Source organism: Chelonoidis abingdonii, chromosome 5 (genome assembly GCF_003597395.2).
Source record: "Chelonoidis abingdonii isolate Lonesome George chromosome 5, CheloAbing_2.0, whole genome shotgun sequence".
NCBI classification, from domain to species: Eukaryota; Metazoa; Chordata; order Testudines; family Testudinidae; genus Chelonoidis; species Chelonoidis abingdonii.
Window position 1 is genome coordinate 76975870 of NC_133773.1, and position 25478 is coordinate 77001347.

The window sequence follows — 25478 nt, forward strand, 5'->3', positions numbered from 1 at the left end:
CTTAATTCTTCACTACAGAGGAAGACTGCCAAATAATGTAGGACCCAAATTTGAACTACCGAAAACTAATATTTAGTGAGGGAGCTACTTCATATTTTAAATATCAGTTTAACTCTTCCCGTCTCCCCTCCTCTCCCACCTCACAAAAAAAAATTACTTTTTCTATAATGGATGAAGAGAAGGAGTATAATAGTTATGTGACCCTTTTATTGCTGCATGTCAATTATCCAGCCAGCACATGCGGAAAATAGTGCTGATGAGTTCACTGATGATGCTTTTAATAAACAAGGAGGTAAAAAATGCAGTGTCCTTTTGGATTTAAGTAAAAAACTAAACAGGAGTATTAAGGAAAAAACAATTTACTCAGCTGAAAAACCCTAAGCAAAGCAGGCAAATAAATATTGTTTTCAAATATCTCATAGTGTGATCCTGTAGTCTATATGCAAGCAAAGTGTCTAGTGAAACCAGTGAGTTTTGTCTGAGTAAGCACAATGAGCAAGCCTATGAAAATGTCAGAGAGAAATAGAAAGTAACCACAAAAACGTAAAACTACTAACATTACTTCATAATGTCTTTTTTTCAATGATCAGGCAAGAATTAGAATTAGCAGAGCAGTTTCATGCAGCAAAATGTTGGGTTACACTGAGGGTGTGTTTGCACTGGGAAAATTCAGAAATATAATTCTTTACTGATGCAGCTCCTTTGGTAGCAACCTTGGAAGCTCTAGAATAGATAAGGCACAGGCATTTTTACTACCAGGTCATCTAATCCTGGATTATGTTATGCCACAGGTGGAGAATTACAGGTCTGGTGTATTAGAAGTGTAAACCGACATTAACTGTGTATACCTTAGCTCCTCTACCACTCGAGATATTCCAGGAATTTGGTAGAACTCCACCACTTAGTGTTACTGATTTTGTTTAAAATGTTTTTAATGTTTATAAATGAAGAAAATGAAATATAGTTTATTAAACAAACACTTGTTTAAATATACGGACACTTACTGTAGGTGTGACTCCAGCATCCATCCATGTCCATGAAAATGGAAGCAGAAATAGGAAACCAGGAAAGAAACTATTAGAACTCGATTTCATCTGCAAGCAGCCAGTTTGTTTGTTTCCACTTTTATGGAAACAGATGTTATGTCTGAAAACAAAATCAGGGTTTGAAAAGAATCCTTTAGAACTTTCTCTACTACTTGTGAAAAAATAAGCCCACTTTCGCAAGAGCAAAAGGTGGCCAGCTACTGAAAATTGTACCTTAGAACTTTCATGTCAGTTTCACATATTTGTTTTCCAAAAAGGGTCATTATTTTGCTATAAGGCGTAAAAGCAAACACCATTTGGAATATAAGGTCTCACAGGAAAAACATAAGAAAATTGAATTTTGAAATAGAAATGACTTTGCATTTAGGTACAGCCCAATTAATAACATTTCAGTCATAATGACTGATGCACAGAGCCAAATTCTGCTCATTTACACCTGTGCAACTCTACAGGGAGTTGGCATTGTTAATTTCCCCAGAGTGTGCACAGGTGCTGCTTGGAGTAGAATTTGGCCTATGACATATACTATTTTGCTGGGTTTTTTAAATCCTTTGGAAGAAGAAAGAGAGGAGAGATCCAGATGCTTATTACATCTTTTACTATTAACTGATTAGCTGAAAAGTATGGCTCTGCTGGAGCCTGAATTTGGTTTGGTAGGTTTTATTTTAGTGTTGCATTCAAATGAAGGATCATTGCCTTTTTCCATTATATTTTTCACTCACATAGTTTTCAGTTACTTAAAACTCAGCAATTATTTTGCTTTGTGGTAAGACTTCTAAAGAAAATTTAATGGTGAAAATTGGTTAAGCATTTTTTTTAAATCTAGAAATAAAAAAAGTGTTTGGCAATTTAAGGAATTAGCTCTCAACCTTTCAAGACCACTGTACCCCTTTCAGGAGTCTAATTTGTCTTGTGTACCCCAAGTTTCACCTCACTTAAGAACTACTTGCTTACAAAATCAGACGTAAAAATACAAAAGTGTCACAGAACACTATTACTGAGAAATTGCTCACTTTCTCATTTTTACCATAGAATAAATCAATTGGAATATAAATATTATACATACATTTCAGTATATAGTATATGGAATAGTCTGAACAAGTCATTGTCTGTCTGTATGAAATGAGGAGGGAGGGCTAGCTCAGAGGAGTAAGGGGTAGCTCAGTGGTTTGAGTATTAGCCTGCTAAACCCAGGGTTGTGAGTTCAGTCTTTAAGGGGGCCACTTAGGGGTCTGGGGCAAAAATTGGTCCTGCTAGTGAAGGCAGAGGGCTGGACTCAATGACCTTTCAAGGTCCCTTCTGGTTCTAGGAGATTGGTATATCTCCAATTATTTATTTATTTTATTTTAGTTTGTACTGATTTCACCAGTGCTTTTTATGTAGCTTGTTGAAAAAACAGGCAAATATCTAGATGAGTTGATGTACCCCCTGGAAGACCTCCATGTACTCCATGGGGTACATGTACCTCAGGTTGAGAACCACTGGTTTAAGGCACTATGTAAATCTCTAAATTGCATGCTAAAATATTAATATAAAATGTTAATATAGATGTAAAGATGTTAGAGAACTACAGTAAAGAGTTAAAACTACAGAAAATAAGGTTAGCTTATCAATTAAATCAACTGTGTTCATGTGACAAAAATCTTTAAGGTACTAGTATTCATTTTTTTAATTATATCATTTTAGGGACATGTTGAAACCATCTTTGACTGTAAATTCAAACCTGATAACCCTGACCTTCTAGCTACAGCATCATTTGATGGGACAATAAAAGTTTGGGATATAAACACTTTAACAGCAGTCTACACCTCTCCTGGGAATGAGGGGGTCATTTATTCTCTTTCTTGGGCTCCAGGTAAGAGTATTAGATTTTAGGCATAAATATTATTATATGATTATTGAAATTTTCTGCGCAAAATGCAATTGATCTGATGAATTCAGGTAAATGCTCATGTAATTCTCAAGTTTGCAAGCTGGAATGTACATGCTCTTCTGTCCATCCCTAAGGAAAAATCCTTCCCTCTCCTCAGCATCTATTTGTAAAAAGCCCTGACTACACCAGAACCAGGGCAGTTTTGATTCACTGGAGTGGAGGCAGGATTTGAGAAACCTGTGCAAGGACTTTCTTCATGTATTCATTGTGGGTCCGAAGGGGAGAGGCTACCTACCAGCAACTGTTGATCTTAGTCATATTCTGGAAGATGTGTTCCCAAGCCCAACTAAGGGTGCTGTTCAGAGCTTCTAACTTAGGCAAAACTCCCATTGACTACAGTGTCAGTTTTGCCAAAGTGCTGAAAAGGGCCCTTTGGAGGAATCTTCCTCAAAACATCATGTCCACGTAGCTATGTTCGCTGCTGGAGAGTCTGCCAGGGGACAGGAAGATTTTTTTCCCTATCCAATAGAGCAACAGCAGAGCTCTTCTGTAATTACAACGGCCTCAAATCTGCAGCAGTTACTGCTTAGGTCATGCCAACCACTCCATCACCCTTACACAAATAAATGCGTTAGTCTCTAAGATGCCACAAGGACTCCTCGCTGGTTTTGTTGATACAGACTAACGTGGCTACCGCTGAAACCTGTCACAAGGGTGACTGCAATCCTCCATTCTTTTCTTTATGCCCTGCATTAGTAGTACTAGGAGATATGTCATCATCAAATACAAATACATACAACAGAAATGTATTTGTAATTTGATTTGTGGGAAAGAAGCTTACTTTATCTGAAAGGGAAAATGTTGATCTCTTTCCACTTTTCGGCTTGCATCATCCCCCAAATGCATTAGCTCCCACACGTACAATATTTGCCAACATTTGGATTTGGTCTGGAGAAAGAACTTGAACATACTAGTTTCTCTTTCCCTTCCTCCATAACTCCACCTGCTTGAATATCTTTTCTGCTCCCCTGAGTCCTTCTTCAGATTTTCTCCTCTTAGCCCCTTAAGTATAATCCAAAATTTATTATTTCTGCACCATGTAGGTGTTTTCTGTATGAGATGTGCCTGGTTAATAGCACCAGTTTCTGTTCTGGGATTGAATCAGAGTGGTGAGCAAGTGGAGACTTGTGTTTCTGTGTCTTATTCCCCGTTGTGTAATGTATACAGTAATGATTCCCTACATCATAGGAGTACTATGAAGATGAATTCACAAATGTGTTTGAAGTGCTCAGGTATTACAGTGATGGGGTCCTATAGGGATAGATAGTAGTGGAATCTGATGGTCCAAGACTGGAAGTAATTTAAAAAGAAAAGTGATTGCTTAAGTGTCATCACATCTGTCCTATGTGTGCCCAGCTATGAGAGAGAGAGAGAGAGCGCACTTTATCTGCTGTGGTCTGCTGTTCATACAGGTTTAAAATGAAACTACATAATTTTCCGCAGATGCTTTGAGCTTTAAGCACTAGACATCGTGTGGCATTTATAGTTTCAAAGAAAGCCTATGGACAACAAAGTGCTGTCAGGTGGTACATCTTGTCTTCTCTCTGCATTCAGTGCATGGGGTTGGCATGGGACTTGAGCTCATGTTTGCAGCCAGTCAATGTCTACCTTGCACAGCGGTGCCTAGAGTAGAAGGGTAGAACACATAAGGCTTTTGTTGGAACTGCTGCTTCTGAACTAGTGTCAAGTCCCCTGCAAATTCTGGGCTCTGATTGTGAGGCTACATTGTTAATCTGCCATTGCTATCATATGGTTATGTATTTCTTTAATTAAAATGGAAAATTATATATATAAAAATAACACTGACATTGTACTCATTATGATGTGTCTCTAATGTCTGTTCCTCCAAGGGGATTTGAACTGTATAGCTGGTGCAACTTCCAGGAATGGTGGTTTTATCTGGGATGTCCCTAGAGGCAAAATGGTAACCCGCTTTAGTGAGGTGAGATGAGTTTATGTTGCTTGGCTTCTTAAATGTAAGCTAGTGGCTCCCTCTAGTGCTGATCTAGATAAAGCTGGATCCGTGTTTGTATGCTTTAAAAAGATATGTAACTTAACTTCAAATTATAGCCAAATTTATTACACCCAGTCTGAGCTCTGGAACAGGTACGACTCACTTCTTTAACTTGGATCCATCACTTCAATATCATTGCTTTATTAGTTGACTTACAGGGGATCCAAAAGAGAGGTGGAATATTTCCTCTCAAAAGCACATGTATTCTATTCTATTCTATTCTATTAATCTTCGGACTCAAAAATATATCAAAATATAATGTAGTAGTGACCAGGTTTAATTTATGGTCCTGAGGTCTAACTCCAGAATGACAATGCTGCATTAGCAATGCACTGTTATTTAATTATTGATTTAGACTTATGAAAATCTGTATTAAGTGCCCCTCTTGTGGGCTTGCATTGCCTAGAATCTTAGTGGTGGTCAGTTCAGGTCCTGGAGCACTGATGTAATTTGCTCTTGGCATAAACCTCTGTTTAATAAGCTGGTTGCACCATTCTGCACTAACTTCAGTTTTCACGTGGTCTCAATGTGTAGCCCCATGTAGACTGCCTTACAGCAATCTAATCTGGAGGTGACAAAGACATGAATAACTGGTAAACTCTGCATCAGAGAGAGAGAAAGGGCTTCTTCTCAGCAGACACAGATGGAAAAATAAAGTTCTTGACCACAGATGCCACTTGGGCATCCAGAAGCAACCCAAGATCTAAAAACACACCTAATGTGTACACCTGTGTTACAAGTTACCTTTCCTCAGTGAGTGGTGTTGATATATATTCCACCAACTTTTCTAGCTGCTTCACACAGCCCACTAACTTTCTCAACTGTGTCCAAATTAAGTACCCAGCAGCCAGCTAACCCTCATCCAAGTTCATTTAGACACAAAGTGCTCACTCTGCAGTTGAGACTCTCTGATCCTGTAGATGGTTCTGGACCAGGCCTGACTGCAGCATAATTTGAAGTATCTGGGGGTCACTGGAGTACAATGGAGCTCCAGCCACGCACCCTTTTTCCTGGTCACATACCCTACATGGCTCAACAAGGCTAGGGCCTAATTATTATGTAAAAGTGCAGTATATGTACTGTATTTCGAGAAATGAGGCTGAATCCTACTAGCAACACCACAGAGAAGTCAGTAATTAAGAGAAAAAGGGGTGAATTATTTCTTATTGATAGATATTTTGCATTTTTTGAAGCATGGAAAGAATGGAATCTTCTGCATTGCCTGGAGTCATAAAGATTCCAAAAGAATAGCGACCTGCAGTGGCGATGGATTCTGGTGAGTATCATGTTGAAAAGCAATCTGCTATTTGGGCAGGTGAACCTTAATAGCACCATATATTTAATGTTTAAGATCCTGGCATAAATAACCATTGGATATGTTCTGCTTATATATATTAATATAAAGTTGCATAGCACTACCTGAACGGCAGACAACACAGTAGCAACATATTCATATATCATGCCATTTGCTAACAAAAATGCAGTATTGTTTCCTATTAGTGGTATGTACGCTACTGCTTGCATTATGATCAGGGAGTGCAGGTATAGAACTCTAGTTCCCGCTGTGTATACACTCTAGCTGTGGAGAGACAAAAGGAGGTGTGGCCAGGGAGTACATGAGAATGTTCAGGCACAGTGGAACCATTTACTTAATGTTTGTGGCACAGTTGGTTCATGTCACACTTGCCTAGGGAAGTCATGGAAGCTCCTTCACTGGAAGTTTTCAAAAAGAGGCTGGATAGCCATCTGTCTTGGATGGTTTGGATACAACAAATCCTGCATGTTGGTAGGGTGTTAGATTAGATGACCCTTGTGCAGGGGTGAAAGTAAGGTGGTATGGGCTGCTGACTTTAAAGCGCTTTAACATCATTGCCCCTTTTGCCACCCCCCAGGCTGCCAATGTGGGGGACGCAAAAGAAGCAGCTTCCACGGGTCCGGCAATTTAAAAGGGCCCAGGGCTCTGGCCACAGCAGCAGTGGTCAGAGCCTCGGGCCCTTTAAATCCCCACTGGAGCCCTGGGCACCGCAGGGCCACCAATATGGATGGGCTTGCTGGGGGACGCTAACTCCCCCAGCCCTACCCCTTCCGCCCAAGACCCCGCCCCTTCTGGGGGGCGGGGCAGGGCCCAAGCTAACCCCCACACTGGTAAGACTTCAATTTTACTTTGACCCCGGCTGTTGTGGTCCCTTCTAATCCTATGGTTCTGTGATTCTATGCCTCTTCGGAAAGGTATACTACCTCTAACCAGCCCTTGTATTTGGGAAACGCAAGGACTATAACTGTGGCCTTTGTGGGGGCTGCAAGGATGGAAAAGTTTCTTTTGTTCTTCCTTCATTGTGCATTTCTGCAATCTGACTCCTTATGTTGATTATAGATGCACATAAAATCAGTTTTGACCTACTGAATATGTTGGGTTTTCCTGCTGAGGGTTGTCCTACTGAGTATGTTGGGTTTTTTTTTCTTACTACCATATTGTAATTGATTTCAGTATTATTCGAACCATTGATGGCAAAGTTCTTCACAAGTACAAACATCCAGCTGCAGTTTTTGGTTGTGATTGGAGCCAAAACAACAAGTGAGTAATAGTTAATTGAACTAATTAACTAAAACATTTACAATTGAAATGAATGATCATAAAGATAATGCAAAAGTATTTTAAAATGTGATATCAGTGTATTGACCTAGTTTTGTAAAGGCAGAGAATCCTGGGACCATACTGTAAAAGGCCAATTTACTCTTCCTTATTTACAGACGTTATTATTTAACATGAGCTGCACTGCCATCCTTGATATGCAGTTCTGTCTGTAAAAATATCGTTAAACATCAATCTGGGCGCTGAGGATCACTTCAAATTCTTTTCCTTATGCAGCACCACCAGTAATACAAAATCTGCAGGACAAATATTCTGCCCTCATTGAAGGCAGTGAGGATGATACAGGTGTGAAGGACAATGTTTCACCTGTAGATCTTGTGTTACTGGTTATGATGTATGAGAAGAAAAGAACTCCACTTCGCTCTGAGTGAATCTGCAAGCCTAGGAGCATGGAAGTCAGTGAGAGACCCAATGCCATATTTATGAGTCATTCTTTAGAATAGAAATGCACTCTAAGTCTAATTTTGGGTGCATCAGGAGGCAGAGGGGGACAGGGACCAGTGGCTTGGCTTCCAGAAGAGGAGTCTTCAAGGCTGTGAAGTTTTTTTGGAAAAGATCACATTACCCATTTGGTCATGCTTCATAGGAAAAAACTGTGTGCTGACGTATGGAATCATATGCCACTGAAGTGTAGCAGATTTGGCTTCTCCTCCTGGCTGAAAAAAAATATTATTTAAAATTTACATCATGTATTTTTATATGCTTCATTTTAAAATAAAACCTTAATTGATGTCCCACTTGTGAGCAAGTCATTTAGGAATGGGTGATGTTAGTATTTAAAATCTATAAATCAGATCAATTGTACTTCTAGACACGAGAGTTCCAGTTCTTCAAACTAAGTTAATAAACATTCAACAGGTTTCCCATTTGAAGTAATCAGAAAGAATGTGAGGAATAAATGGGAAGCCTTGATGGTATGTCTACACAGCAGCTGGAGGGATGCTTCCCAGCACAGGAAGGTAGACACATCTGCTTGAACTAGTGCAAGTCTGTCTACCCACACTGGGAAGCACCCTCCCAGTTGCTGCATAGACATAACCTCATTATAGCTAAACTTAAAAAAAAAAGGAAAAGAAAAGAAAAGATGCACTGTGTCAGTGATGCGACTGAGTTGCAGAGACATAAATGATTAATTTAGCAACACTGATACTAAAAAAAAATAAATAAAATATATTCCATGAGAATAATTACAAAAAGTTAGAGCATTTGTAGTGTGTAAATTCAAGAATGGTGTCAATTGGCTACAAAAGGAACAAAGAGCACAAAATCTGCATAGTCTTTCCTGAGTGCATACAACTAAAAAAAATCTATTTGGAATAACAAGATTGTATATTTTTTACAAAAATATAGACTTTGAACAAGTGTTTCCAAAAATATTGGTCAAAATTTTAATATTTGTCTTTGTGGGAATAATGTTTCTAATATTTGTGAGAAGCTGCATAGATAGGAAGCAGGGTGGCCTCTTCCCCATAGAAACTTCAATGTGGCTAATTTGGCTGTAGCTTCTCCCCAGTTCCTTATAGCTTGTTGTGATGGTGGTCCAGCTTGTCTTAGTGGGGAAACAGAAGTGTCTAATTCTTTCTGGCCCCTTCATGTGGCAATAGCAAGCCACTTAATTTCCTTTCCTCCCTATAGACCATTCATGTCAAACTCCTCAGTTCTGTTCCTCTCTACCATAGGACAGACCTCACCTTACATAAAGAGATGATTTTAAGAACCCTGGAAGACTGTGGTTTTAAAAGGTGTCTATAGTCTGTGGTGTGGATAATTTTCTCCCTCCTAGTTTTTGCTATCTGTATTTTAATATGATCAAAAATATTTGCTTACAAAAGGCATCATGTATCATCATGTAGGCTAATTTCTTTTAACTCGTAATATAAGAAAAAGGTAGTTTAGAATGTGATCTTTAAACTTTCCAGAAAGCACTTCATTTTTTTCAAAATAAGAATATTAAACAACTTAAAGAAAAAGTAATCATTTGCAGAACAGTTAATTGCCAGAATATCTGTAGAAATGGAGATAACAGTCTAATTCCTTTTTAAAAAAGGAGTGGACTGAAATTTCTATACATCTGCTGAATCAAATGTATATGTTCTCTCTGCAGTGCTTTCTCATACTATGCTGATGATAGCATCTTATTAACAATATACAATAGCAAAAATAATATCTGATCTGCTGTGTTTGTGAGGTTATGAGGTTGACTTACACTGTAATGTTGAATTTTTAATACTAATCTTGCAGTAAGAGTTGAAATGGAGTGCACATTGGGGGAGAGAAAACTGCAGGGGAGTTTGGCAGGTGCAAGTGAGATTGAGTCATAGCTACTGGATGTGGGTGGAAAGGGAAGATTCAGGGGTTCAGCAATTGGGAGGTCAGATTGGGTGCAGTGAAATAAAGGGAGAACTGCACACAGCTGGATAACTTTTCCATAGGGAAATGGTTAAAAATAAAATACATAGTGATGGATATGTGACTTTATCACTTATTTTTCTGCCACTATTTGACTTTCATTTCAAATACCATTTCCATTTATTCATTTTTAAATTGTATAATTATATACATAGCTTAATCCTGAGTACAACACATACAGACAGTGTTATTATTTAAAACCTTGTTCCGTAAATATGGCAACCAGGCTTTAAGGACTTGCAGAGAAAAGAGCAACAGGAAACAGATCTGTCATGTTATTCATTTATTTTGCAAATTTTTGCTTCAGGCAGAGTTAGCGATAGGTGCAAAAAAGTATTCTGTTATTACTGTGTACTCCATAGATTTATCGGAAATAATGGGCTAGATTCTCGCGTAAATTTTTGTAGCTTCATTGAAATTCATAGAGCTTTGTTTATTTACACTAGCTGAGGGTCTAACCCACTGTTTGTAGTTGTGTATCGTATATTGAAGCATAATTTCAACTGTTAGAGATAAAATAAAAAAAAGCAAATACAAGTCAGATTTTCTGAGGTATACATTAAAATGTGTGCTACATTTGTATTTTTTAGAATTAAAAGCAATATATTTCTACTGACTCCAATGGCTGATGATTGTACTGTTGTCATTTTGCAGAGATATGATAGCCACTGGATGTGAAGATAAAAATGTTCGTGTTTATTACCTAGCGACAAGTTCTGATCAGCCACTGAAGGTTTTTACAGGGCATACCGCAAAGGTGTTTCATGTAAGGTGGTCTCCTCTGAGAGAAGGAATCCTCTGCAGTGGTTCTGATGATGGGTGTGTATTCTTAGATTCTGTGAGACTTAAGGTTTCAAGTTGCACTGGTGCTGGCACCATAAAAAAACCCAACATTACTTTCATTGTGTCTATGAATAAAATTTAAGGTCCAAACGGTAGCCCTGCCTCCTCCACAGTGCAGATCCTGGCTTGGCTCCATGCCTGTGGAGCAGTGCTAGTGGTCTGAGGAAGTCATGTGACAGATACATGACTACAACACTCTATACCCTACCCAGATAATGAAGTCTGTGACTGCCACCTACCACTTAGGGATTATATTGGGATGATCCTACAAAATCACATTGCATCCAAGACCCTGTGAGTGGAGGTAATAAGGTTCCCTTGTGTGTCTTTCTAGAGTGTGATAGACTGAATATCATCTGTGGAGATCTTTGAAGGGGCCACACCTCCCCTTCAGTGCCATTACTGATGGCAGCTGTGAATAATCAAAGGGTCAGAATCCATGGGGGTAAAGAAACTTCTCCTCAAGGTAATCAGGAGAGAATGACCACCTCTTTTGTGATTCCCAGTCACTTTCCAACAGGTATCCAAAATATTTTTGGGATGGGTCATAAAATCAGAGGATCAGAGCCTGTCCTTGTCTCTCCTCAACAGCAGATCTGTGTGGATTACTATAGCTCTAAGATGGCAGTGAGGAAGCCCTGGGCCTCTGGGAGAGGGGAGAACATGTGGGGAGCTACTGGGTAGAGCCCTGCAAATCTGTGGATATCTGTAGACCATATTTGTGGATTGGGTGCAGATACAAATTTTCTATGATATTCTATGATGATGCATTTAAAAAAAACACAATTTTGAGAGCTCGTGTTGCATTTGCAAGGCTGACAGAAAAAAATATTTTTACTTGTAAATTGCAAACTTTTTATTAGTTCAGTGAGAGAGTAAATATGGAACTCTGTGATATCATGAGTACACGAAAGATTGTGAGACACTTAGACTATGGTAATGGGGGTCATATAAGTACCTGGGATAATACATAGTCATTTTCAGAGTAAAATCGCACTCTAAAGTCATGAGTGAAATTATGTAACTATGCCAAATGCTCCCCTGAACAGGTGGATATATACATTGCATACGATTTCTGAGAGGAGGCTGTGTATGGGTGGTCACTAATTGCCTTTGGGCCATTTCTGATTCATGAGCTACATGCATATACAAAGTACTCCCTCTGACTGTCAGTTCTGCTTTGTGATGCAGGGTTTGTAGAACCTTTCTTCTGCAGGTTTGGGGAAACAAAAATAGGGCTGCTATACCTGCCCTGCACATTCACTGGCATGGGTGGGCTTTGCTAGTGTGCAAGTAGATATGTTGCCTGTCAGATTTTAATCTTTTGTAATCATAGAAATATGATGTTCATTTCAAGAAACTATTTGATTATTTATTTATTTTTAAAAAAACCCTCTCTGGGGTTGACTCATTAGATTTAGCCAATGTTTAGAACTATTGTACGTGAAAGGACATTTAGAAAATTAATTTGGTTATTCTTAAACAGAAAATATAGCAATGAAACAGGCATTAATCGCTCCCTCCCACCCCCATAGCTGTTTGTGGGGTTCCACAGTTCCAGAAAACCCTGCAGAAACCATTGCTACCACATGGGAAATAACAAATAACAACCTCCCCCCCCAAAACTGGGGCTGGGAATGGAGCTGTGGCTCTGGGGGAGCAGGGGGCATCAGATGGGGTAAGGGGACCAACGCTGGGGCCAAGGTTGGAGGTGGGTCTGGGGCCAGAGTGGGAACAGAGCCTAGCTAGCGGCTGAGGCTAGGAGTGGTGGTGGGGCTGGAGTTAGAGCCTGTGGCTGGGAGGAGAGCTATGGCCAGGCCGTGGTGGGGGGTCAGCTGCTGCGGCCAGGTGCAGGGCTGGGGCTGGGCACAGGTCCAGGAGTGAGGCCAGGAGCCAGGGCCGTGGGTGGGGCCAGGGCCAGGAACGGATCTTGGGGTGGAACGGGACTGGTTGGCGCTCCCTCCCTGCTCCCTCCCCACTCGCTGTGAGGGCTGGCCCAGGCCCTGCCACACACCCTCCCTGGAATGTTGTTCTTCGCTTCCCCTAAAGGGGTGCTCCCCACAGTTTGGGGATCTCTGCTCTAGCAGTTATTTTGTGGAAGTTCGATACCTGTGTTACACAAGAGGCCAGACTACATTATCACAATAATCCCTTCTGGCTTTGGAATCGTTTAATCTATGAATTTCAGTTACATTTTTGCTGTCATGGTATATTTGAATTGAACTGATGGGTCTCTTTATTTTAGTGTTCTTTTAACAAATCATATAGGGTGCCCAAAGCATTGGATAAAAGCTGTTGTATTACAGTGTGTTGAAATCTAGATAAGTAAATATTCCGTGTGAAATGTTAACTTTAGAATTTTGCTGAAGGTGTGATCATTTTATGATAAATTGATGAATATATGCTTTTTGTGTCTTATTTTCAGCACTGTTCGAATATGGGATTACACACAAGATGCTTGTATAAATGTTCTTAGTGGACATACAGCACCAGTACGGGGACTAATGTGGAATACTGAAATCCCTTACCTATTAATATCAGGCAGCTGGGACTATACAATTCGGGTGTGGGACACAAGAGATGGAACCTGTCTAGACACAGTTTATGATCATGGTGCAGATGTATATGGTAATATAGTTTTAAATGTTAATGTTTCCATTCTTATTTTGCTAAAATGTATTTATGTGATACCTTAAAAGTCCATAGTATATTTTCCTTAAAACTAATTAGCAGATAAATGTAAGTATCTGAATAATGTTTAAAATGGTCTCTCCATTAGGATTAACATGTCATCCTAGTCGTCCATTCACTATGGCCTCTTGTTCTCGTGACTCCACTGTAAGACTTTGGTCTTTAACACCTCTGATAAACCCTCTCCAAATAAATATCCTGGCAGACAGATCTTGGGATGAGGTCATTGGCAATACTGGTAGGTAAATTATACATAATATTGTTTTCATTTGCTTTGTGTTAGATTACGTTTAATAAAATGTTTGTATACATAAACATTTGTGTTGATTAGATCGTGCTGTGGAACCTGGTGCTCCTCCCTTGCTGTGTGGTAAAGTATCCAGGGATATTAAACAGGAGGTGGACAAGCTGATTGGTAATCCTCGAGGGAAAAAACTAAGGTGGTTTTCAGAATGTTTGTCAGTAAGTATTGCACAATCATCAACATATTGCGTGTGCATGTATTACTTAAGTTAAACTGCAAAAGAAAAGTTTCTTCTTTCTTCTCCCCTCCTCTGTGTACTATTTCCTTCAAAATAGGCTTAGCACATGCACCAAGGCCTTCTGCTTAGGTGGAAAAATGTCCTTCCTAGAGCTGGTTGAAAATATGGTGTAATCAGAATCAGAATTTTCTGCTGCAATAGATAAATTTCAGCAGAATTTTCCACTGAGAAAATCAACAAAATTCCTTTTGTTTGTCCACCCCAAATTAAACATTTTGTTTCAGTTTGTCAAAGTGAAGTGTTTCATGTTGGATTGAGTCTGCATTAAGCTCTGAGGTTGTCTGAGCTGCTGCAGGGCTTCAGGGCAGTTGTAGTTCTAGGTCAGTCAAGCCCCCTTTCTCACCTACTGGCCTCATTTGTTTCAGTCAAAAACACAGAAACAAAAAATTCTGAATCAGAATGTTATGGAATATTTGTTCTGCAAAAAGTATAAATATTTTGATGTTTAGTTTTGATTTGGGATGAAAACAAATGTCAAAATACCAGAATTTCTCATGTGTCAGAAAGTCTCTGAAATTTTTTTAATCAGCTCAAGTCACTGCTATTAAAGTCTGATTAAACCTGAAGTCCTATTCCTAAACTTTTCAGGACTAGAATTGGGACCCAGTGCTTGCTCTCAGTTCAGAATATATCAGGCATTAAACTTATGACACTTTTATTTCTAAGAAGGCTTTTCAGGTCACTTTAATGGTGTTTTTATATGTTTTAGTTTAATCTCTTTCTGAGCCCTAGATGCATGGTAACCTAGGTACCTGGCTTTACAGGTGGACGGATACAAGAATTAGACCCACTAAAACTTCACTAAAACATTCCCAAAATAGTCTTTCTATAACACATATGGCATATAGTAAATTAATGGTGGTGTGGTGATGAACAAAGGTTTTATCAACGTTCATTTAGGATTATGCAGATCATTTGTTAGTTTGCCACATATGAGTAATGCAACCACTTCTAACTGATGGCAGTAAAACCTCCATATGACACCATCATATGTTCTTTATTTATGACATTTCTGCTATTTTTTCAGATGCTTCTTCAGTTTTATACAGATATCCTCTCCACACATGTGGTACGTGTGTGCTATGTATGTGTATAAGTATGTTGTGCTTTGTGGCTATATAACTAACACAGGTCTCATCTTGACACACTTAACTGCACTAATAGTTCTTACTCAAAAGACTATAGTATGTGTCTAACCTGATATACTCTGAAAATATTTGCCTTTGAATTGATTAATAAATTCATACCATATCCTTTGCAGGTTTCATTTTAATATCTCTTGCACATTATTGTAATCTGTTTCTTTTTTAAAAAATTATTTCAGCCTCCAGGAGGCAGTAAAAATTTATGGGACCTCGTTGCTGTAATAAAAGGACAGGATGATAGCTTGCTTCCACAAAACTACTGCAAAGGAATTATGCATATGAAACATCTGGTTAGATTTAGAATGGTAAGTGAAGTATGCAGACTATGTGAAACTTGTTCATCAGTAGTTATATTTCATAGTTATAAAAATATGAAAATCCACTGCTTTACAAAGCTGAACACTTACAATGAAAAGGAGTCACATTTTAGAAAAAAGGCAAGACATTTCTTCTTTTTGCAAAAGATCAGGTGTGAGGATAAAGCTCATGGACACAAGTGAAACATGGATTATTGACAGAGGCACTGGATCACATCTCTAGTATGCAGGGCCAGCTCCAGTTTTTTTGCCACCCCAAGCGGCAAAGAAAAAAAAAGATAAAGCCGTGATTGGTGGCGCTTCAGTGGCAGCTGTACTGCGCTGCTTCATTCTTCGGCGGCAATTTGGCTGCGGCTCCTTCCCTGAGAGAGGGACTGTGGGACCCGCAGCCGAATTGCCGCCGAAGACCTGCACGTGCACCCCTTTCCATTGGCCACCCCAAGCACCTGCTTCCTGTGTTGGTGCCTGGAGCTGGCCCTGGTAGTCTGGCTCTTCTTTCCTTGTGGAGTCTCATGGGGCACTGCCCTCAGCATACCACTTCATGGCCCTGCAGATGTTTTGCATGCAGCACCCCTTTGTGTTCTTTCAATCAGTTACCCAGACTAGATTAATTCTAAACATATACCCCCTTCATGGGGTCTGATTTACTAAGTCTTTCTAGAAAGTGTAACTCACTCTTGATAGTCATCTCACTTCACACCACGCTCAGTCTGTATAAGAGTCGTGGTCAGCTCCCTGCCCCTGTTCAGGAGACCTCTTAGGCCCCCTTCCTGGAGCTGGGATAGGACCTCACATCATTGTTCTCTCAAAATAGGAGTCCCCAGCTTTCCTTCTGGGACAGGTCAATGAAACAGTCACCCTGTTTCTCCTTAAGCCAGGAGCCCCACCCCTCCTTCTGGACCTGGGTAGTTCAGATAATTATTACTTTTCTCCGTAATATAGGAGTCTCCAGTTCTCCTCTTTGCAGCTGGATTGTAATTTAGCCAGCCATAGGCATTGTCCTTTAGCTGGCCCCTTTTCCCCAGTTAACTCTCAGGCGCAGAGGGTTCCGCAGCCAGACTTCTTCTGCTAGTGTCTGTTCTGCAATGACAGAGGAGACAGTATTTAAGCTGGTCCATTTCCCTCACTTCATCCCCAGTTGATTGGGTGAGAGGGAAGCCTTGACCTTCCCTTTCTGCAAGGCTCCTGGCCAGTGCCCATAAAGACACAGTGATTGAATTGCCCTGAAAACACCAGTTATTCCCAGGACCGCTTCCTCTCTTTCGATATCTCTTAGATCCTTTTATATACATCTGACTTTCAAAATCTTGAAGGGCCATGTTACATGATGGGGATGGGCTGACCCCTAGGTACCTTATTCTTTAGGGGCAGACTACCCTGTCACAAGGATGTATTGCAGTGCCTTTGGTCCTTATCTTTAAGACCTTTCACAGGGTTGTGGTTAGGTTAGGTTCTTCTATCTTATCACATTATCTCCCACTCTTGGCTCTATCAATGATGCATGGCCCATTTGTCCACTTCTCCCACAATCAACCACACACTTCCTTTCATGCTATACTTACACATGGAACAACCTCCTCCTTTCCCACCCACCCCAAAGGCAGGCTGTAAATCTACTACTCTGATTTCCTTCCTGCTTAGGATCCAGTTCTACCATGATGCCTAAGGGAAACTGCCAGCAGGGGTGTCCAGTTGTTTGTTAAATACACTTAGTGTGTCTTGATTATATGTGTAATTTCTTTAGGGCAGGAACCATCTTTTATTCTGTTTGTGCAGCACCTAGCACAATGGGACCCTTGCCATGACTGAGGCATCTAGTTGTTACTGCTACTGTAATACAAATACTAATTTCTCCCATCCTCATTTTGCCTTTTGTAAAAAGTTATTATTTTTGCCTTGTCCTGGACTCCGCCTGTCTCTCTTCTCACACATTAATAGGAAAACCAAGAGTAAATGAAAGCAAAGGTTTGAACACACAGCTACTCTGTTGATTTAGTTGCTATGCAAGGGAGAACTCATGATAAACATTTTACTTGCAGTTCTCTGTACTGTTCTGCCCTGTATTAGAGGCACCCCTTATGCTGAGTGGTAAAATGCTAGATTATGATTTGTTAAAAACAGAGTGAGCGTTTCAAAACAATGGAAAAATGAAAACATTCTAGCAGCCTGTGCTGTGGAGTCAGACTACTAACTCGTTATTATGCACTTCGATGTTCAGTATGTCAAATCACTTGATTATGTAAGCATGATGTTTATAATTCAGCACACATCTTACTCTGATAATATGTTACTGAAAAAGCAAAAGCAAACAGAAAATCTCTTTGTCTTCATAATATCCCTCAGGATCAAACTTCCATAATTACATTTGAATTAGGCACATTCAAATCACAGCTGTAGAAAAAAAGACAAAAAATTGAGAGTAGGGCTTGAAACCTCCACTGACATGGCATGTAGTAAGTTTATGACCAAATGCCAACAAATTCTGAAAAACTCTCAACTTTTCCCTACAAACTTAAAAAAAACAGCCCTTATAGTTGTGTAGATACACTCAGTTCACATTTTCAACGTTAACTCATCCCCAGTATTGCTCTCCTAAGTCTGCAGACAGACTATGCTGTCTGTTTCTAGGTGTCCTTAAACTACTGCAGACTAAAAACTGGGTAGAGTGTTGTTACTTTTTTCACTGCTGCTATTTGAGACTATTGTAGGGAGCAATGAAACTGGCAAGAGTTAGGTCAGTTTTATTCTGTTGCTTCTTGGGAAAACTGTAAGCACCAATAAATGCAGGCAATGGAACTGTTCTCTGGAAGGGTTTCTTTCAGGTCATTAATCAGTGTTAGATAACATAGGGTCAAGAACTTAATTCCTGCATTATCCACTTCTGTAAAGATTTGATTCAATCTCCATCTTCAGTAGTTGGTGCTGTGAAGTCATGAATGCAAAAATTGTTGCACGTGCAGCTATGACTGGGTGATAGTTGAGATAAAATGAGAGCCATTGACATGGGAGGAGGGTTAGAAAAGTTCACTTTTGCCTTATTTCTCTTAATTAGTGAAGACAAAATGTGATTTTTGTATTTTAACTCTGTATAAATTTCTCTTGTATACAGTTAGCACATGGGAAAATTCCTCTTCTCCTTTTAATAGTCATAGCTGAAATCTTTACCTCCATTATGGTTAAAAATATAAATAGTCATGGAGGGAATGGGACATGATAGGTTATGAAGGTTCAAGGGCTGAAACCAAACCCACCTACCATAATCCTACCCTCACTTAGATTCAACTCCATACTCTCATCAGAACTAAGGGCCTTAGTTACCATCACTCCACCCCTCTGTGTATATTTTCACAAAATGTGTGTTTAATGAGTTTTCAAAAAATACAAGGTAATGATTTTTATGGGGTGGCATATGGATATGTATAAGATATAAATAAGTGTCTAGGAATGGAATGGAATGAAATGAAAATATATATAATCCAAAAAAATATGAATCAGGATAATGGAATGAAAAAAATATATGAATACAACTAATTAGCCCTGATGCAATGGGTGTAGCAATGTAATAGTTCAATGTAATCTCTTCAGTGTTTAAGGTCTTTACTGAAAAAGCTGTTATTTATCTTCTCAAATGGCACTTTTAATATTACCATTAAAATATTTGATTTTAATACTTGTCTTAGCAATAATTGTATTAATCAGAAAAAAATAAGTATAGTGCTTTTTTTTTCTTTACCAGTCCAAAGCCCAAGAACTAACAACAGTAAAAATGTCCAAATTTGGAGGAGGTATTGGTGCACCTAGCAAGGAGGAAAGGCTAAAGGAAGCAGCGGAAATACATTTAAGATTAGGACAAATTCAGAGATACTGTGAACTTATGGTGGAGCTTGGAGAGGTAAAGTACTAAACCAACTAATGAAGAACTAAGTACAGTAGAAAAGTCTAATAAATACTACCTCTGCATGAGAGAAAACAAGAGTTATTAATCTAGCAAAGAGTGATCTTCCTGCAATTTTGATGTTTTTAACCTCTACAGTGAAACGTAGCTTAAGGAAGCACCCAAAGGGTTAACAAAATGAGTTGCTCAGAATAGATTACTTTTAAATGAACTACAAACAAAAATGTATTGACAACTAAAATGGCATGTTTTATTTTTATATCTCTTAAGGGAGGGAAATGTTTTTGTGTCATAGCATCAGTGTTGATTAAAACCAAAACCCTGGTTATTTGTTCTCTGTTAAAATGCAGTTGCTCTGTGTAAGGTTGGCAATTCATGATAGCATTTCAGGTATGCTTTACCTATTGTGTCATTGTTGCACTTAATGAAACACTCACCAAGTTTCAGTAACTAGTAAGAAATGCATCTGCTTAAAACAAAGCTAAGTGTATGTGTAGTCCAATGCTGATCTTGCCAAGAAAGTTTTGCAAACAATAAAGAGAAAATTGGATAAATAAATAAAATAACAGAACATTTACTGTGGAGAAATAAATAAATTGTAAAAACAGTAGTATGTTTGCATTTCAGCATTATAGTGATGGGTGCAATAATAGATTTTTTAAAATAACTCCTAAAACAATGTTATTGAGGAGCAATGTACACAACATCCCACGAATTGTAACTCTGTTTATGGTCCATAAGAGTGACACGAAATTTTAAGTGTGTTTATGTTCTGAAAAAGTGACTCTGTAAATCTGGCCTGAAGAGATGGCATACATGAAACTGAACATGACATTTTTAACAAGGGTATTTAGGTTCTAACAAAGCACACAGGTACCTAACTGGATTTACAAAAGCCCTAACTCACTTCGGTGGGATTTGCAGAAGTGCCTATCTGTTTATTTAGGAACGTACCTCAATACCTTTTTAAATCTGGGCATTAGTTACTCCAGAACGAATGTATCCAATTTACAAATAAAAAGTAACAGATTTTTTTGTTCTTTTTTACATCACAACAGTTTTATTTTTAATGGAAAAGACATGTAATTGAAACTATTTCTAAACATAAAATTTTCATGTACATGTTGTGTTTCAGTGGGACAAAGCACTCTCAGTTGCACCAGGTGTTTCTATGAAATACTGGAAGAAGCTAATGCAAAGGTACGGCTAAAAACACATTGCTCAATTGTAACTTATAATATGCATAAAATAAAGGACCAGGACAAATATAAATCATCAGTACTAGTAAAGTAAACTGCGTCTGCAATCTTTTTCAACATTCCAGTGATGTTGCTTTTATTGTTCATCAAAACTTGTGATGGAATGAGCCATCATTTCAATAGGGATTCCATATATATATGTAAAACGTGGAACATTTTAAAACGGGTCGGCAACCTCTGGCACGCCTCTCGCCAGGGTAAGCACCCTGGCGGGCCAGGCCAGTTTGTTTACCTGCCGCATTGGCAGGTTCGGCGGACTGCTGCTCCCGCTGGCCGCGGTTCACCGTCCCAGGCCAATGAGGGTGGTGGGAAGTCGTGCTGGCCCTGTTTAAAACTATATTATTCAGTAAGTTTAAGGGTTGGGGGAGAATCCGTGATGAGGCTTGAAATCTTTTAATGTCGTGTGTTCATGGGAGAATCTTGTATAGCTTGTAGGGATATATCTACACAGCCTGGGGCGGTGAGAGGCTGAGCCTGGGTTAACAGACTTGGATTCATGCTACCAGGGGCGGGTCCAGGCACCAGTGCGCCAAGCATGTGCCCGGACAGCAAGCCGCGGGAGGGCGGCCTGCCGGTAGCTGTGAAGGCGACAGTCAGGCTGCCTTCGGCAGCTTGCCTGCGGGAGGTCCACCAGTCTCGCGGCTTCGATGGTAATTCGGTGCCGGAGACCGGCGGACCTCCTGCAGGCATGCCACTGAATCTGCATTACCAGCGGACCTCCCACAGACACGCCATCGAAAGCCGCCTGCCTGCCGTGCTTGGGCTGGCAAAATACATAGAACCGCCCCTGCATGCTACCATGTTAAAAATAGCTGTGTAGATATAGCAGTTTGGGTTGGAGCTCCGCTTCTGAAGCCTAGAGTGGGGGAGGGGAGGTGCTTCACAGCCTGAGCTCCAGCTCTAGCCACAACTTCAAAGTTCTGTCTACACAGCTATTTTTAGGAATGATCCCAAGCTGTCAACCAGACACCCAATGTCTCTTGAAGTCTGGCAAGGCAGACGGTTTTAATGATCTTTCTACTGCTAGATGTACCACTGGGGTGCTATAAATATATCTAACACCAAATAAAACTAAACAGCCAGGTCGTTTTTAATTTCATTTAGGAGAGCTGACCAGTTAATACAGGAGGAAAATGATGATGTTATCCCATACTGCATAGCTACTGGTGATGTGGAGAAACTAGTCACTTTTTTTACTTCAAGAGGCCAACTTAAAGAGGCTCTGCTTGTTGCACAGGTATTGTTGCTGACATGGATATTGGTCCATATTTATCATAAGCTAATGCAACATTTCTCAAACTGGGTGTTCCAACCCAAAAAGGGGTCACAAGCTATTTTAGGGGTCACGAGATAAAACAAATATTATTGGGAGGAGAGCAAGCTGGAAGAGGAGAGAGGTACAGCAGTCACCACTCTCCAACCACCCAGCTCTGAAGACAATGCCACGACCAGCAGCAGTGCAGAGGTAAGGATTGCAATATCACGAGTATACCCTTATGACTATGTACAGTAATTTGCTATCACTTTGGCGGGGGTGGGTTGTCATCCCAGCCTGAAGTATTTTCAAAGGCGGGTCTAGCAAAAAAAGTTTGAGAATCCCTGAGCTATTGAGTAAATACTTATGGAGAGGGGGGTAAATTTAGTTAGTCATTGATGACCTTTCAGCATTAAATCAGAGATTGAGTGTATATTTAATAGGTTAGGCACATGCACTTCTGTTAAATGGCCAAAAATCCCAATCCCACGTGTCATTCAAGTATTCAGCTGGCCAACTCTGACTTGGAAACAATGAAAGGGGTCTCATATTTGGAGATTTTATACATGGAAGTCATTGACAAAACTGCCATTGATTTTAATAGGTATAGGATTGGCCCCCATTACGATAATTCTGCACTGTTCTAATTGCTGTCCTATCTTTCAGAGGATCTTCACAACAAATCATGTGATTAATGTAAATACAAAAAAAAAAGGCAGGATAGCAAATGTGATCAATGAAACTATGCAGCAAAGTGCTAAAAATGTGCTCCTGAAGTTCAGAATATTGCAGAAAATATACAGTTTTAAATATCTGACTTTGTTAATGTGTTCACTGTGACTAATAGGCCAACTTTGAAAATATTTGTTGCTCATTTTTGCCTTCTTTGTGCCACCCCAAATTTGTATTTGAGCTCATGGTGCAGAAGGGATGTAGGATTGTGTCTGTAAAATCGTGTTTAGAGGACAGAATGTTTTGCCTATTTTTTCCGCTGAATGTCAACTCTCTCTTGCTTTATTCATTGCAAGTGGTATCCATTGATTTTAAAGAGCTTACATGCATAAATAAGTAAGTAAGATTGCCCTAAGGCTTTATCTTGGGCCTGACTACCCTAGAATGCTTTTGTGGTCTTAGCTTAAATCATTGTGAATTTTTGATGCATGTTTTGTTTTGTTTTTTAAAGTCCCATGTTCACATTGCTTTTGTTCAATAGTTATTATATTCTGCTGAGGAGAAAGCTTAGATGTATACTTATGCACAGCCTAATTATTTTCCTTGAACCTTAAAGCATTACAGCTAGGATTGATCTTTTTAGTTGTTTAGCTCTGGGAAACATCACCATGAAGCTTTTGCTGTAGTTCATAGCATTGGTGGCCTTTCTTGTCTCGAGGGCTTAATCAAATAACAATTGTAAGCAAAAAAATCACTAATGGCTATATTGAGCATTTTGACTCAGCCCTAACTGTGTAGTGGCAGATAGCTGCATTGCCCCAGGTGGAGTCCAGAATAGAATTGTCACTGAGTCCTGGGCTGCTCCTGTCTTACTCCAGGTGGGAAGTAATTTTCTGCAGCTCTGAATTTTCACAGGCATCTATCTCTGCTGGCAGGCGTATTGAAGAGCAGAGCCCTGGCTCTGCTTATTCTTCATTCTTTTCCTGTCCATTTGCTTCTAGGAAAGGGAGCATCCGTCATATTTACTTGGGCCTGAAATATGGGAGGACCTCCTGCAACTGCAGAAGGGATGTGGGGTGGTGGGTGGGGTGTCTTTTTTTCTCTTACTTTCCTGCATGGCTAAGAAGGTCCTGGGAACAGAGTTGCTCTAAACTAGTTTATTAGTTAGAATAACTAATTACTTTACTTTACATCATCATCCTTTACTGCCCTCAGGTTTCAAAAGGGATTCTATGTCAAATTGTCTGGTTGAAAAAGTATTTTATGCCTGATGGATTAATTTGTTGGTTTCTAGGCAGCTTGTGAGGGAAATATGCAAATCTTACAGCTTTCAGCCTCAAATGGATCTTCAAATCCTGATGGAAATTTAGAAGATTACAATGAGTGAGTCTACAGAGAAGTCACTTCTTAAGTTTTTCCATAAATTTTTTAGTTCAGAGTATAAAGCACTCAAGGACGATAACTACACTGGAAGTCTTGGTATTTGGATATGACACCAGTAGTGTAGAGTCTAGGAAACAGACATTTGTCGTCCCCCAATTCTTAATTATTAGCAGACTCTGCATTAACTAACTGCTATTGCATTAACAGATCCCATCAGTGAATGTCCACTCCTTGCTTCAAATGGATTTTTCCAGATAAATTAGGCTTGAAATGCTTGTTATGACTACGTTTTAGAGTTATTTAATACCAACAGAACTTTCTTACTTTTCATGACATTTAAAACTTTACTAAAATATGTTTTAATAAGTATCATCAGGCTAATTATTTCTATATTTCACATCCCTCCTCCCCCCTCCCACATTCCCGAAGGCAACACTGCATTTCACCAAAGAGGAATATGCCATATAGTGGACACTAATGGCCAAATTTTCAAATGATGACAGCTGACATGCTGTCACAGGATCCACTCACTGCAGCTGGTGCCTGCTCCTAGCCACTCTGGAGAATCAGCTCTTCCAGGTTCAAGGCCCCCTTCTGCTGCTTGCTGCATGCCCTACTGTGTGGGTGTGCTTGACCAAACTCCCCACTCCCAAGGAGTTAACTGTGCACTACCCAAACAACCTCCATTCACCCAGGAAGTGACTACAGACCACTTCCCTGCAACTCCTCTCTGTTATCAGCTCCCTGGCTTTATAGAAGCCCTACCTGTTCCTGTACAGGTGAGCTTCCCCCTAATTAGGGTTTTCCTTTTAGCCTTAATTCTCCCAGTCTGCCACCTAATAGATTTATTGGTCTATCTGGCCTCCATTAACCCCTACAGGGAGAGTGTGGGGTGGACTCCCCATCAAACATGTCCGCAATGAATGTACCCATGTTTGCACCTATATTGAAAAACATTAATCGTGTAGTGCGTGCACAGCTGGGGATGTGCAAGTGCAAGCACAAGTATCTGTTTGCTTGTGCACTTATATGATTTTTGTAAGCAGGTTTTTGAGCAAGCAGATGGATGTTCAGGTAAATTTGGCATGTACACAGTCAGTGACCTTTAAAAAGTGTAGTGCTGTTGCTCCAATTCTGAGGACAAATGTACAGCTATGTATTGATGTGCACATAGTAAAATCAGCATACTTTAAATGCGCAGGTGCTTATTAGTAGTAATTCTCGGCCTTTTGGCTAAGGGGCGCTGGGCACCTGGGACCCCTGGAACGAACGTGTGCTCAGGGCCTGTGGGGGTGGGCCGTCGCTATGCGCGACTCATGAGACGCTTGATGGTCTCGGACACTATCTGGTGGTCTAGAGACATTTACATTGAACACATCACCGGCCACCGCCAATACCAGGAGTGAGCCGATGTGGCTCCA

At 39.9% G+C, this 25478-nt stretch overlaps 1 protein-coding gene across 6 annotated transcripts in view; it reads left to right on the forward strand.

The window, feature by feature from the left end:
• WDR17 (WD repeat domain 17) overlaps positions 1–25478 on the forward strand; it is a 74333-nt gene that overhangs the window by 27382 nt on the left and 21473 nt on the right. For 5 of the 6 annotated variants that reach the window (XM_032784399.2, XM_032784400.2, XM_032784392.2 and 2 more), the window contains exons 8-20: positions 2733–2901; positions 4830–4921; positions 6187–6269; positions 7482–7568; positions 10710–10874; positions 13324–13526; positions 13678–13827; positions 13921–14051; positions 15456–15581; positions 19330–19485; positions 20624–20688; positions 21852–21984; positions 23969–24057. In XM_032784399.2, coding sequence (XP_032640290.1) covers positions 2733–2901; positions 4830–4921; positions 6187–6269; positions 7482–7568; positions 10710–10874; positions 13324–13526; positions 13678–13827; positions 13921–14051; positions 15456–15581; positions 19330–19485; positions 20624–20688; positions 21852–21984; positions 23969–24057 — 1649 coding nt within the window. The remainder of the gene's footprint in view (positions 1–2732; positions 2902–4829; positions 4922–6186; positions 6270–7481; positions 7569–10709; positions 10875–13323; positions 13527–13677; positions 13828–13920; positions 14052–15455; positions 15582–19329; positions 19486–20623; positions 20689–21851; positions 21985–23968; positions 24058–25478) is intronic. The other variant, XM_032784397.2, reaches the window with a different exon arrangement.